General features: G+C 33.0%; 2 protein-coding genes across 2 annotated transcripts; one reads left to right on the top strand and one right to left on the bottom strand.

Annotated features, from left to right (window-relative positions):
• Positions 1-1,265: 1,265 nt before the first annotated feature.
• Positions 1,266-8,786, bottom strand: LOC101492255 (peroxisomal fatty acid beta-oxidation multifunctional protein MFP2). Its single transcript, XM_004508145.4, has 18 exons — positions 8,527-8,786; positions 7,531-7,602; positions 6,661-6,726; positions 6,523-6,576; positions 6,365-6,432; positions 6,193-6,274; positions 5,575-5,630; positions 4,974-5,276; positions 4,804-4,890; positions 3,593-3,767; positions 3,365-3,486; positions 3,081-3,244; positions 2,751-3,005; positions 2,542-2,663; positions 2,287-2,408; positions 2,016-2,164; positions 1,801-1,939; positions 1,266-1,557 (listed from the first exon to the last, which is right to left on the bottom strand). Exons 1-18 carry the CDS (start codon positions 8,621-8,623, stop codon positions 1,522-1,524), a joined length of 2,169 nt encoding a protein of 722 aa, XP_004508202.1. The 5' UTR covers positions 8,624-8,786; the 3' UTR covers positions 1,266-1,521.
• Positions 8,787-11,486: 2,700 nt separating this feature from the next.
• LOC101491920 (uncharacterized) lies at positions 11,487-14,505 on the top strand. The gene is made up of 3 exons (XM_004508144.4): positions 11,487-11,941; positions 12,036-12,141; positions 14,223-14,505. The coding sequence occupies exons 1-3, from the start codon at positions 11,723-11,725 to the stop codon at positions 14,303-14,305; spliced, it is 408 nt and encodes a 135-aa protein (XP_004508201.1). The 5' UTR covers positions 11,487-11,722; the 3' UTR covers positions 14,306-14,505.
• The last annotated feature ends 462 nt before the right edge of the window (positions 14,506-14,967 follow it).

Here is a 14,967-nt window from a genome sequence, read left to right as displayed (position 1 = left end):
ATCAAGTTGTATTCTCAGTTCCATTTATGACGATGAAAGTAGTGACCACATTTTGACTGTTCAATAAATTAAGCGTGGCCATGATAAAAGCACAAATTAGGGGACCAGTTGTACCATTGGGAGACAAGGGTATTAAAACTGCACCTATAAATACAAGAAAAGAACCATGCATTTCATTTGCATATGTTTTTTAGCCTGATCAAGTTAACCAGCATATCATTCATGATCACACCTCGCGAGGTAGATTTTAGATAAAGGCCATATCAACTTTGGAGATATCGATTCACGATGTTCCTTTTCTCTAATAATAATAATGCTATGATCAATAAAATAATAATTTAAAGAAGTTTTTATAAATTTTAAATTTTTGTTTAGTTTTTATAAAAGGATTTTTTATTATTAGTCTCTAAATATTTTTTCAGTTTTATTTTTTGTCTATTTTTTTAATCAATTCGTATTAATTATTTAATTTTTAAATAATTTTTTATATATATTTAAAAAAGTTATATAACTAATTTTTATTCTGTTTTTCCATAAATAATTAAATTAACTAATTTTCTAAAAAAAAATGTATTGACTAATAAATAGTACCAAAAATATTAACAAATGCTCCTAAAAGCATCTTTTAAGAATTTAAATATAGATAAAAATCTTGAAAGTCGTGTAACTTTGGAAATTATTTTATCATAACTTTGCTGGTATATATTATTGGTCAGTAGCCTGCATGAAATAAGGAAGGGCCAATCCAATCCGCACAACAGTTCTCAAAAGATTGTGGCGGTAAAGCTATGATGGTCCATATTCCTCAACAGTTGTAGTACTAACTTGTAAGGCACGGCTGGCATTACTATTTGTATTTAAGGCTCTTAAAAAGGCCATTTAATTTGCAGGTTTAATGGGTTAGACAAAAAAATTTTCCTCTGCCTTAGAGTTCAGGATGTCAGGCTGAGTTACTGAGTAACATAAAGAAGAAGAATCACATGTTGTGAGGAGAAATGGTGATAGGGATTGTTGCTCATATAGATAGAACCTGCATAGCTATTGACTAACTGAGATTATTGAAGCAAGGAACCCACTTATAAGGAATGGCAGAGTATTAATTAACGTTCCTTCAGTTCACCCTGCTACTTGTTGCATTATTAACATTGCCATTATCAGCAGTCAAGAATAGGATTATCAATATTGCCATTGTTCGTGATCAACATCAATGCATCAGTGAACTTATGAGGAACATAAAATGAAGAAATGAAATTATACACAGCCCATTTAAGCCAAAACAACTCAATACTTTCATTGTTGGTGCTTAGTAACAACAAACACAGCTAAGGGCTGTAAGTGGAGAAACCCATATACCTGATCTTGAAGTATTACTATTTTGACCAATTAATTCTGCTGTAGTCAACATTTTCTCATCATACATTATTTAGATATTTCTCAAGTCTCAACTATATATGATTTAGGAGAAAGAAAGGGAAAATAACACTTGATTAAGTAATAATCATGTAATAAGCTATTAGTATCCTATAACCGTGACTTGGCTTGCTCCACCGGGGCGCTCTGCAAAGAACAACACAAATTCCATTAGTGGGCAATACCAATCGCATTTACCTTTTAGTTGTTTAAAATTATCTATAGCGAAGTGTCTCGTGGAAAATTACTTTACTGAAGAAGTATCAATATCTTTTTGAGCTGAAAATTAGCCTTATAGTCCAGCAAGATCCACAGTTGAAAATTGCAATTTCTATGTAGTAAGGCAACTATTTATGAATAAATGCAAATAAACAAGCATAGGTTACTAACCAGAGGAATCCCTTTGGCAGCTCTTGCAGCCAAGTAGGCACAGGGCTTGAAGAATGATCCATACAACTCTGACCATTTCTCCAATCTTGAATATATGTATTTAGATCCAAGAGAGTCAGCCCAGAATATGATACCTCCCCTGAAGAAATCACTCCCAAAATTAAGAACAATTGTGAACTTCAGGATAATATGCCAAATAATTTGCCAAGACAAACCTGTAAGGTGGAAAACCCATGCCCATGACTGCAGAAATATCAAGATCCGCTGCTTTGACTGCAATACCTTCATCAAGGACACGACAAGCCTCATTCACCACTGGGAAGAAGATCATCTCAATGATGTCCTTCTCTTGTAACTTGACAAGCTGTCCAGGTTCAGTTTCACAACATCAGATCCGTGGAATTTACCGTAAAAATTTACTTTGAATTTTGTTTCCCCACTCGCCAATAAATATGGTATGAATTATGAATGGAAGAATGAAAATACCTTGGGATCAACGGAGACACCGGAAATGCTCCTAGCTTTCTCAATAAATTTCTTTAATTCAGGATCAGGACTGGCCTTGCGCCTATCATCATACAAATAAAAGCCTTTGCGAGTTGCTTCGCCTGTTAGAAGCAAGTGTTGTGTAATGTGTGTCAATGAATTATTTAGAAGAAACAAATCAGGAAATTCATTATTTACTGGTTACTATTTTCCACAGTTATCTCTTGAAACTAAAGCAGAGTTTATCTTCCTTACCAGCCCTCTTATCCTCTTGCAAAAGGGGAATAAGCATTGATTTATAAGTTCGCTCAGGAAAATTATGAACAAATTGGGAGCCAGTTGCAACCGCCACACCAAAACCAACAAGGTCAGCCAATCTGCATTAGTACATTGGTAAAAATGTTACAAACTAGACCCTTCAAGAAGTAGCCTTGGACATCAAGAACTTATCCAGGCATTAATACCTTAAAGGCCCCATGGGCATTCCAAATTTGGTTACTACTTTATCAATTTGATAAACATCTGTGCCACGTTCAACAAGCAAGAGAGCTGCTTGTGTATATGGGAAGAACATCCTATTAACAGCAAATCCTGTACAATTTCCAACCACCACCGGAGTTTTCTTTATCTTCTTTGAAATATCTAACAAGTCAACAATTACTTGAGGAGATGTCCGCTTGGTACGTACAATTTCCAGAAGTGGCATAACATGTGCAGGACTGCAGAAGCAAGAGTCAAATTCAGTTAGGTAGATACAGCAGCAGGAAAAATAATTACCAAATACAGGATACCACCTGAAGAAATGGGCTCCAACAATTCGATCTTGAGACTTGGTCTTTTCTCCAATCAGATTCAAGTCAATTGTGGAAGTGTTACTACCAAGTATACAATGAGGTGGACAATACTTTTCAAGATCAGCAAAGATCTGTTGCTTCAAGGAAACATTCTCAATAACAGCCTGCCCAAACATGAAACTCCAACAGTTTATATTTTGCTGAAGCTTTGGATAACACAAAATTATGATGTAAATGAAAGTCAGAGTCAACATGCAAATTTATATGGGAGTTCAGTCTAGCACCTCTATAACCATGTCCACGTCTTTGAAGCTTTCATAGTCGAGGGAACCTTTGACAAGAGAGAAGGCCTTTTCAAATCTTTCCTGGGTCAATTTACCTTTCTTAACCCGGCTCTGTAAGTTTGCTGCAAACAATGGAAAAAAATCACATGAGAACAGCGTCGCTTATTCCTGAATCAAAGGTGAAGTGTGAGTAGTGACAGGCAAGCCAACCGAGAAACTGGTTCTCACCTTTAATCCTATTGATACCAGCATCCAAGAATTTTTCGTTTACTTCTTTCAATATGACAGAATAATTACTAAGTACTAAAGCTGTGGCTATTCCAGATCCCATTAGTCCTCCACCAAGTATGGCAACCTTCTTCACGTGTCTTGGAACCAGACCACGATCAGTAACTCCAGGTACCTGTCCATGCCAAGAGGTACTGGGAAATTCATATTGTAGAATGTATACAAAAACTTGTACACATAATAAGGCTAGTGCATGTTCACAACCTAATCTAAAAATACTAAATTCAAATTTAAGATGGGCATTATTAGGCACAGATTCAAGATGCATTAAGATTCACAAATTTCAATATCGGAAATTGTAAACATAATTATTGAAATGGGGTGAAGATGACCATTTTGAAAGGAGATATCAACCTATTCACGTCAGGCCTAAGCATTGCAGTAATCAATTATAAACTAATAAAGTTACAAAATAAAACTGTATGAACAGTCATGTTGAAATATAATTACTCTCCTAAATTTAATTACACAAATAATCTCTCACCTATAACATAAAACAACATTTCAGTCCTTTATATCAATTACCATTCAATTTAAAATAAAAGGTCCTTATGGGAAAATAAAGGCCAAATTCAGTTCTTGGCCATAATTCTCCTACATAGCCACTTGTGCTAATAGCACCAACCCCCAAGTTAAGGATGTTATGGAGTTAGTCAAAAGATCAGACTCGGTCCCATATATATTCCATGCATATATAATCTCGTGTTTAAGTAACCACATCTCAATAAGAAGCTAAACTGAAGACTTAAAAATATAGAAGAGCAAATATTTGCTGTGGCTTAGTTGACAAATTGAGCTCCACAGGGGAAAGGGGTGACCTTTACCTACAGTGCAGGGATTTGAAACCCACCAGAAGCACTTCGTGGTCAGGCTAAGCCAACACTTAGGCAAAGATTAGTTCTACACTCAAAGGGGGTGGTGGGAATACATAGTAGTTTTCTTTAAAATAAATAAATAAAAGGAGAAAAACAAGAGTAGGAGATTGTTGCTTTCCAAAACTTCTATGAATGAGTTAAAATGTGTTTTTAAACTAGAATACAAAAACTTTATTTTACTCTTAACAACTAGTTTATAGCCTTGTAGAGATATTTCCCCACTCGAAGTCAAAGGGGAAGAAATGTGTAAAATTAAGACACAAAACTTCAACAAACCTTAGTTGTTCCTCTTTGAGCAAAAAATATGTGAACTAAGCTTTTGCATGTATCTGATTTTACCAGAACTTCAAATGCTTCAGCTTCCTTCAAAGATCAAACACAATGTCATACACCTTTCTGCAACAGTAATATGAAGGGAGAACATGTATATTGGAGACAGATATAACCTTCCAGAGTCCTGCACGGGGACCAGAAACTATTCCTGCTTCAATAACATCAATGCAAACCAGAGGATGCTTGAGATTAGGAGCCCGTTTTTGAGCTTGAGCACGTGCAAATTTCAATATCTCTCTTGCTTCCCCAAGAGGTTCTATTTTTTCAGTCTTGTAAAGACTGGCAATCCATGGTCGTCGGCGACTCAAGATATCCAGAGCCCACTGGCGTGCAGCATTCACCAACTCATCAGGTGACACCAAACCATCTACAAGCCCCAAACTAAAAGCTTCCTTCCCCTTCACTGCCTTGGAAGTCTTAATTTAGATTAAAAAAAAAAAAGAGGTGAAGAAATTAATTGAAAATCATTGGACAGGCCTGTTGAAGTCACAACGCTTAAATATTTTATGTAAAATGAAAAATGCAATTCCATTTCAAATGGAGAACTGAACCAAAAATCTGTCAGTGTCCTGTTTAATGAAATTTGAACGTAGTCAATATGTTGTTTGAATCATAACCAACCTTGAAATTGGATAGATTGGCTTTTAAATTCAGTTCTTCATATTCAACAGAATCACAAATTTATATATCAAGAGAGCATAAATTGTGGCATACCAACATCATCTCAAGTGCCTTTGTCAGACCAACAAGACGAGGAAGTCGCTGCGTTCCTAAGACAATCATTACAACTCAAGGTTAACATCACTAAAGAAAAAAAAATGAATAACAACAATTAGCCGTAGGACATTCACTGTTACTCATTGTAATTAATAATCTCATCGAAAGCATCTATATAAAATTTAAACATCAAATGGGTTTTTCCTCTGTAACTTGGTTACAAAACACATCATCCAGTGACAATGGTTACTGGTTACACATATGTTCATAAAAAGGGAATAAACAAAAGAAAAAAAGGCATATATATAGAGACGTATGGGAAATAAGCCATACATTCATCTAAGTTAATCATGACATGCACGCCAAAAGTTGACCATGGTTTTTCATCCTTACCGTAAATTCTTAATTATTTATGCCGCACTACTTCAGAAAAATATCTCTCCTTATACAAACATTGCTAATAGCATAAATGGTGCTTAGGTGACGAGATATCATTTCGATTTTTTCCTCAATATGACAGTATCTTCTAGATGCACTCAATTTAAATTCACACACAAAATATAAGTAGACTTGTTGAAGATAGAGGAATTAGTTCATATTAGTTCAATCTACTACCTCCAAATCCAGGAATTATCCCAAGCTGAAGTTCAGGCAAACCTAGTTGAGCAGTTGCAGTTGATAATCGTGCGTTGCATGCCTATATAAGAAAGTACAAGTAATATTTTGTAGAAAACAATGAAAAAAAAATGGTTCTTTTATTCTTAACTGTTAGTAATTATTTTCTTACCATTGCAACCTCTAATCCCCCACCCAATGCTAGGCCATCAATGGTGGCGACTGAGGGTTTCTTTGCCGCTGAAAAATGAAATGAATTGATTCACTAATTTAGCATAGCACAAAATGAGAAACAAATTCCACATAAAGAATTTGGATAAAATCAAATACCTTCTATTGTATCAGTGATGATTTCTATCGATACCCACCCAGGTTTTGGACGCTCTATATGAACGCAGGGGAAAGGGTTAGTATGGATTTATCTGCAATTGAAAGACACCACTCCACTCCCAAAATAAATTGAAATACCTTTTGCCTCTTGAAGACCACCAAATGCGGAAATATCAAAACCTCCAGAAAATTTTCCCTTAGCACCTAATAAAGGAACACAAGATTCGGCTTTAGCTTAAAGTGCTACAACTATAAACCAGTTGACAAAATATTATCTCTGGGGAAACACAAAACTAACTTCATGTTTCATTTTCTTAATAGATCATGTTAGTTCTTTACAGTTTGAAACTGTATGTTTATCAAAATGACATGAATCCCAATCATATCATGGGAGTAATTCTAGTTAAGGATGAATACTCCAATACGTTAGGCAGATATAATATTGTTACATAATATGATTAGTCAGAATTGCTTTAAATTTGTAGGCTGGATCAAGGACTTTTCAATTTCGTAGAGGATAGATACAACAACAACCACACCTTATCCTACTAAGTAGGGTGGTAGAGGAGAAATATTTCAACCGATAAGATCCGAAACTACCACTTGGTCATTTTACTCAATTGGTTTAAGAGGGTGGGAATTTGGGTAAAAGGTTATCAGCTCTAGTACCCTAGCATTGCCTTCCCTAGTTATCTATCACATTTCCTTTTTTATTTAAAAATTTAAAGGTTTAGCAAAAGTTTAATTTGGAACAAGACCAGGTTCTCATAAATATATTTATTTGTGTTTGTCCACTACCAAATCCTATCTAATTAGTAAGTCTAGCATTTGTAACCTGTATTTACACAACAGGAACTCCAATTGTTATGCCAAGGCTCCCTTTCTTATCTAATTACTAAGTCTATCTCATTAAATGGAATGTATTTAAATGACACCCCTTCTCAATTATTCGAACAGTATCTAACTTGAAAGCTGTTCGATTCAAGAGCACATTGTAATTTGTAATACCTGTAACAACAATTGCCTTGACATCATCTCTCTGTATAGCCTGATCAAAACTCTCCTTTAAACTGTGCAATACTGGTGAGAGACAGGAACAGAAATGAGCAACATAGCATAAGTAAAGTAAAAACTAATGTATGAAGAAAATAAAGAATGTCACTAAAAATTCTGGAAATTGAAATATCAACGATTCACAACATACTATGGTATTCTGAATTTTCATACTATCACATATTCAATATTTGGGAACAGAAAAGTGTAATCCACAATATAATCACCAGAGTTAGCTTCAATAGTCATTAAGGACAGAACAAATTGAAAAAACTACAATTTACTGTAGCCGGGATTATGTTGGGATAGAAATAAAGTGTGAGACACACATTCAAAACTCCACATCCTCTGTTGTCAATAACCATCCACCTCATTAATCGAATAATAGAATTACACAAACGGACAAAAGAAAATGGGCAAACAAAATGTTTGTTACTTTAGTTTCTATAAGCAAGAAAAACAACATCAGTATACTGTGAAAATTGGAACTAGCATCATTTATCTATTTATAAGTTAACTGACTTTTTATGCAAGGAAGCATAAACACATCAAAACTTACAATACTTTTCCATTCAAAATTTTAGACATAAAAACAAATGGGAATACCACATTAACATTTCAACATGTCTATAATGATCATGATATCTCTTATAATATTATTTCTATCTTTTGATTTACAATTTTTGTTTTATATTAATTCAATACTAAATTTAGGTATATTATATATTGTATTAATATTATAATCTTGTTGTATATTATATTATATCAGTTCTTTCTAGGTTTTATATTATTGCATAATTCAAATCAAGTTGGTGATGGTGAGAAAATAATCAAAGAATGATAAATTTCACCTCAGCGACAAACATGGATCATAAACAGCGCATCAATTTTCATAATGATGGTTATGGTTGTGTAAAGAAGCAGATCGAAGAAGGGAAATGGATACAATACCATCAAAGGAAAGAGAATTGACAGGAGGATTGATGATGGTGATGATGGCAACTCCATCAGCTCCAACCTCCATTACCGTGCGTCCTTTGCTACCCATTTTGATTTTGAATTCAGAAACTAATCACAAATCACAATTCGTATGAGATGCTAACACTTTTTGTTTTCAGAGATTCAAGTTTGAAGGAAAGGAAGAGGTGTCGTAAACGGACCCTTCACTAGCACTACAATTCAGGAACCATCTATAGATTTCACATCATATTTATATTCATTTTGTCAATAAATTTTTTTTTTCGACTGTTATCAAAAAATTAATATCTATACTAAATATTAATTAAAATATATTATCTTAAATACCTCTTTTTTTTTTACAGGATTATCTTAAATATTTGTCATCGATATATCCTGCCAGTGCCACTATTAAATTTACCCATAACTTATTCAGCAACTCACGCGCTTCTATGCAGTGGTGCGCACCCTGTCAATTTTCTTCTCTGTGTTGTTTTTTTAAGGAAAATGTTAAATGTACCCTTTGAATAGTATTGTACTTATCTCTCTACGTTTAGATTGAACTTGTCAAACAACTGGATTTTAGATGAAGTTTAGTAACTACTTAAATACTACTATTTTATTAGTGTGTCTAGTTTAATTTCAAGTATTATCATACTTGGTTTTGTTTTATAATAGATATATTGTATTATTATTTCCTATAATGTAGATATATCTAAATGGTAAAATCAAGTATATTATCTTTGCATATAAATATATTTAATAATGTATTAATATACATAATTAAATGATAATACTTCATCTAATATTAAGTATAAATAAAAAATAATAATCAAATTTATTATTTAATGGTATTAATTATAAGCAAATGTAAGTTTTTCTAAAAAGTAACTATTTTTACTCAATTTAAGAATACATTTATCTAAAAAATAACTACAAATAAATCTTACAATCGCAAAAGAATCTACGATAACTAGCTAGCCAAATCAGTTGGACAAGAATCAAAGGAATTAACATTTCTTACCTAATTCGTATGCACAAAAGTAACATTTTTTGAAGATGTGGTTGTTAGTAACAACTTTGTCACACGCAACATGCAATCGGATGTGGGCCGCAATTTGTGAAGTTGAGTTGATATTCCCAATGTTCACATTTCCCAATGCGTGTGACGGGCTTTGGTAACTAAATAAATACTGTCCGTCGCCATTTCTACACTAACCCAAGGAATTATGATCCTCTAACTTAATGTTATCTATTATTAGTAATCTTGTTGTATATTATAATGTATATTATATTATATCAAACAAATCGACAATAGTCATGTGAATTATTTGGTACTTATAAAATTTTATGCTGCTCCCATATTTTCTTTACTAAAATATTTGGTGGAGATTCTTGAGGAGATCGAAGAAATAAAAGATAATGATATAATAAAAAAAGTTAATGATATTATAAAAAGAGATAAAAACAAAATAAAATATTAAATGTTGGTATAAAAATTAATGGTATAGATATATGACATATCATTCTTGTAAGTGTAAGTCGTAAATTTTCATGAAGAGCTTCTCACAGCACAAAAGACTCTTCATGTTTTTAAGGATTTCGACCCAATAGTTTATGGTCAATATGATGCAGCTCGGTTGAAATGAAGAGCTCCATTCCTCTTTAATTCATGAAAGTGCCTACGAGTATGTTGTTAGTTCTCAATTGGTCTCACAAATCATAATATGGATTTAGGTAGCGTCATTTTTAAGCTTTAGTTATATATAAAAGATAAAGAATTATATTATGCACCTCCACAATTGTACCTGTCACCCTTTCAATCAACTTAAAAATATAATTTTGCTATTTAAATGATGTATAATAAGTTTTTAAATTAAAAATAGTTTCGAAAGTTTTAAATTTTCAGAAGTTTCAAAATTTTGAAATAGGGATTACGTTTCAAAAATTTGAAACTTTTAGAAGTTTCAAATTTTCGAAAGTTTATAAATCTAGAAATTTTCGAAAGTGTTCAAATATGGAAAGTTTCAAAATTTTCCTATTTCGAAAGTTTCAAAAATTCTGAAATTTTCTATTTCGAAAGTTTCAAATTGTTCAAAAATTATATATAGTTAAAAGGACAAAATTGTATTTTCATGTCGATTGAGATGCGACAAATTTATCTTTAACTAATATTTTAAAATAATTATAGAAAATTTTGTAATTTATAGTATTATTGTTAATGATAAATGAAAACAAATGAATACATACATGTAACATGCTAGATAGTATAATAAATTGCAATTAAAAAGTAAATAGGAAAAAAAATCATTCAAATTAAATTGTATTTGTTATGTAAAAGAACACGTTATTTAGATCAAGATCGAGAAAATTCAAGTGTCGACTAATTAGTATTTGCATATTTTAAAAATTTGATTGTCGTTTAGTTTATATATATTGGTCCCTCTAATTAGAATTAGATCGCTTGCATCGATCTCAAATCCAACCTAATTTGATTGTGTAGCTCCCATCAAATATTCTTGTATTTGCTAATAATTGAGATAATATAAAATAGAGTTGTTGTGTGTTATCATTGTGTCTCGTATGATCGGCCAATACTAACATCATTATTTGGTCAGATCAGCTATCTTCTGTGTGTCTTATCTTTTTAAGTCATTAAAATAGTCCAACGAGTTTGTAGTTAACATAACCCCTAAACATTAAGATCGAAAACCATAGACACTTAAAATGACCATATAATTCAATAAATAAGCATCAAATTCAACTCTTAAAAATAAAAAATTAAAAGATGTAAACACTCAACGTCAATTTCCAATTTCAATTTTTAAATTAAATGAAAGCAAAAAACTATTTGGGTTTAGACAAATATTATCAAACATCCTTAATTTTATTGTTTTTTTTTCTTCCCTACTTTTTTAAAACATTGGTTAAATTAGTTAAAGGGAGATGGAGTGGGAGTGAGTGCCCCATCCCATCCATTGTACCATAGTTACAATTACTACTACTACTACAATGAGTGATATTAAAAAGTAAAAGGTAAAACACCTACTATTCTTTTCTATTATTCTTTCCGAGTTGAAATCTACGGACCAACAAGAACAAGCACCCGATTCTTCTTTTGTTTCTCACACTCACACGCCTCACACACAGTCATCATCTGAGAAAGAGAAAGAAAATTAGGGAAAAGAAAATGAGCGAGGAGGCGAAAAAGAACAACAACAACCACAACCACAACATAGGAGGATCACCTCTAATGGCGAAATCCCTCTCCGAAGATCGAAAGCCACTTGTTCCATCACCGTTATCCGCCGCTGCTTCTCCCGCACAACTACCACCGAAGAAAGTCATTATCAAAAGCGCCGATATGCTTCCCGACATGCAAAAGGAAGCTGTTGATATCGCCGTCTCCGTTAGTCTCTCACTCTTACTTCTTCCTTTCTTATCTTATTTTTCACTGCTTCCGTTTTTTCTTTTCTCTATAAATTATTGTCAATTTCAATTAGGCTTTTGAGAGGCACAACGTAGAGAAAGATGTTGCAGAGACTATAAAGAAAGAGTTCGATAAGAGGCACGGTCCTACCTGGCATTGCATCGTCGGTCGCAATTTCGGTATTCCTTTTTTCATACTCCTCTAGATCTAATCGTTTATGCTTAATTCGCTCATTCCTTAATTACATTTGTTGATTTAGTGCTGCAAATGCTGTTGCTTTTTATCAATTTCTAACTCATCAGTAATAATGTTCAAAACCTAGTTTTTTCAATCTACTATATTCTCTATTGGTACTTGCCGGTTGCTAGCTTATCTGGTCAATTTTGTTCTTCCCTACATTTTTCACTCGGAATATACACCTCTTAAGCTGCAGGATTTTATCTTTTCTCTTTGTTACTGTGGAAAATGGAAAGTCTTTACTTGAATTTATAGTTTCTGAAGGAGAGAATGCAACTACTGCTCTATGGTTTATTTGAAGTTAAATGTGTGAAGTTAATAAATGGAAGGTTTGAGTGATCCTTTTTATTTGTTAAAATTTAAATTACAAAGTTATAGGTTTTTCGAGTTATTTCTACTTGGAGATGAGTAATTCTAGAGTGGGGAACTCAGAGATGACAATTAAACATGCTCCAGCTGAGTTCGATCACAGGACCACTTGTGTTCTATGTTATTTGCATGGATTTTTTGTGTTCTTTTTCCTCTTCCATGGAATAGCTGTGCCAGTTTACCATACCAATTTGAATTCATTCTTGTTTGGTTTTCAGTCAGTAAAAAAATAGTTTTTAGTTTGTTAATTTCGGATTAGACTGAGTGTGCTGAGGATAGAATAGGCTTGACAGGGAAGGACCTGAAGAAATTTGAAGAGTGTTATCAAATTGAGTAGTTTCTATGAGTACCGACTAGTACACCAAAACAGTTTGCTGTATACTACGTTGTCCTTTTTTAACATCCAACATTTTGTTGTTTCTAGCTTTATGAGAATATCCAAAATTCAAAATTTCAAACTCTTGTTCAATTGTGTAGATGTGAGTATGATAAAGATTTAAGGTTGAGTTTGTTTGTGGCCTCTTTTGTGATTTACTGAGTTTGTATTCTTTCACCTCTGATATGGTTTAAATTTCTTCATGAAAGCAAGTGCATATGTAATATATGATTCGAATTTCAAATTTTGCTTTGGATATTGCAGAATAGAACAAGCATGTGTGTCGATTTGCTATATGAATGCTAATACATCGGGGTTTATACTTTTCATATATTTTAGAATAAAGATTTATAATGTGGGAAATGAAGTAAATTCTGAACCTGTCGACCTTCTTTATCAGGCTGAATATGTATATAAAATTCATTGCCTGCACAGCTTGAGTCTGAAACTTCATTTACCTGCCTATGTGATTTCTACTCCTGTCATTCTGCACATCTTAACCATGCAATAACAAGAAGTGACTTAAGTTTAATATATAAGTTTGATATGATCAATGGAATTGTTTGGTGAACTTGGGAGTTCGATGATATTATGAATAAGTCAATCCAGTAAACATCTGATGTAGTGAAACTATGTATTATTTAGCATCTCACTTCGATACATTTAGTGGAGTTATTTGCTCTCTGGTATTCTGAAGCCAGAAAGATCAGTAGTGGCAATCACTAATCACATAGGAGTATCCATTATTATAAATATATTACTTCTAAAAATATTGGGGTGTGGTGGGCTCTAGCATGTCAATCACTAATTGGACCTTCTTTCAAACAAATGTTATCTATTGATGTAAACTTAAGGCAGTCAATTATGTATCATGAAATGTAGTGTGAAAGATATAAATATTAGATGGGTTTGATAGGGATGGAGAGGACTGCAAGGGTTAGCATCCTTACAATCAAAGCTTGGATTAAGCTCGAGTTTCAGTACCGCCAAGATGACTAATTCTAGAAACCATGAAGTTCTTGATGAAAGTTCGATGTCATTTTGTGCTTCACAATCAAACCCTCACTAATATCATGCCATTTATGTCCAAAAGCACTTTTAATTATATTCTGTTTTTGAAAAAATTCAGTCTGTTTAAACAAATGCAGATATTATGATTTGGTCCTGCTAAGCCTAATGATATATTCTCCCATAATATGGTATTTTAATGCTTAGAATAGAATGGCGAATCTAGTTTATGATTGAAGCGTGTTCATGGAAATTTCTTTCGTTTTGCAGGTTCGTATGTGACTCATGAAACAAACCACTTTGTTTATTTCTATTTGGATCAGAAAGCTGTTTTACTATTCAAGTCTGGCTAGCCTCATTCTGATGGAGACAAAAAAGGTCTACGAGAATTGTCTTGTGATTATGCTGCTATATTAACTCTTGTATGTATTAAATCCGCTGGCACAAACTCTTTACAGGACATTCTTGTGCTTGTATATCTAATTTCATGCAAAATGGTTCTCAAGTTTGGATATGAATTACATTATTGATCTTTCTGCTTCTCTTATGTTCATTCCAGTCGCATGTCTTGGGAAATTCCTTTTTGTTATTCCAATAATTTTGTTTCCGTTCCTCATATATTATCTTGGCACATATTTATGGTTTTCCAGATCTTAAAATCTGCGTGTACATTTTTCAAATTAACATGGACACACTCTAGGTTATCTAGCTGGGATGGTTTGGCCTTAACGTTGTTCGGTAAATATGACGGGACAAAGAACCGTTTAAGAAATAAGTAATCTCTCAAGTTGGCCCCCTCTGTATAATTTTATCTTCTACTTATTCTTCGCATCTTAATAGTATGAACTAACGAGACTGATTTAGTGATTTTACATACTTGTTGTGAGATATTAAATTGAAGGTTTTTTCTACAAACCAAATTGTAGGCTACGGTACTGCACATTGCCAGTAGCTGTATAACTAAGAGGGGATTTAAGGATTCATGCAGAAAAAAATAATAATACAAAACGTATCA

Source organism: Cicer arietinum, chromosome 7 (assembly GCF_000331145.2).
Source record: "Cicer arietinum cultivar CDC Frontier isolate Library 1 chromosome 7, Cicar.CDCFrontier_v2.0, whole genome shotgun sequence".
Lineage (NCBI taxonomy): Eukaryota > Viridiplantae > Streptophyta > Magnoliopsida > Fabales > Fabaceae > Cicer > Cicer arietinum.
Note: the sequence above shows the minus strand (reverse complement) of the source record. Positions and strands in the feature narration are given on the sequence as shown.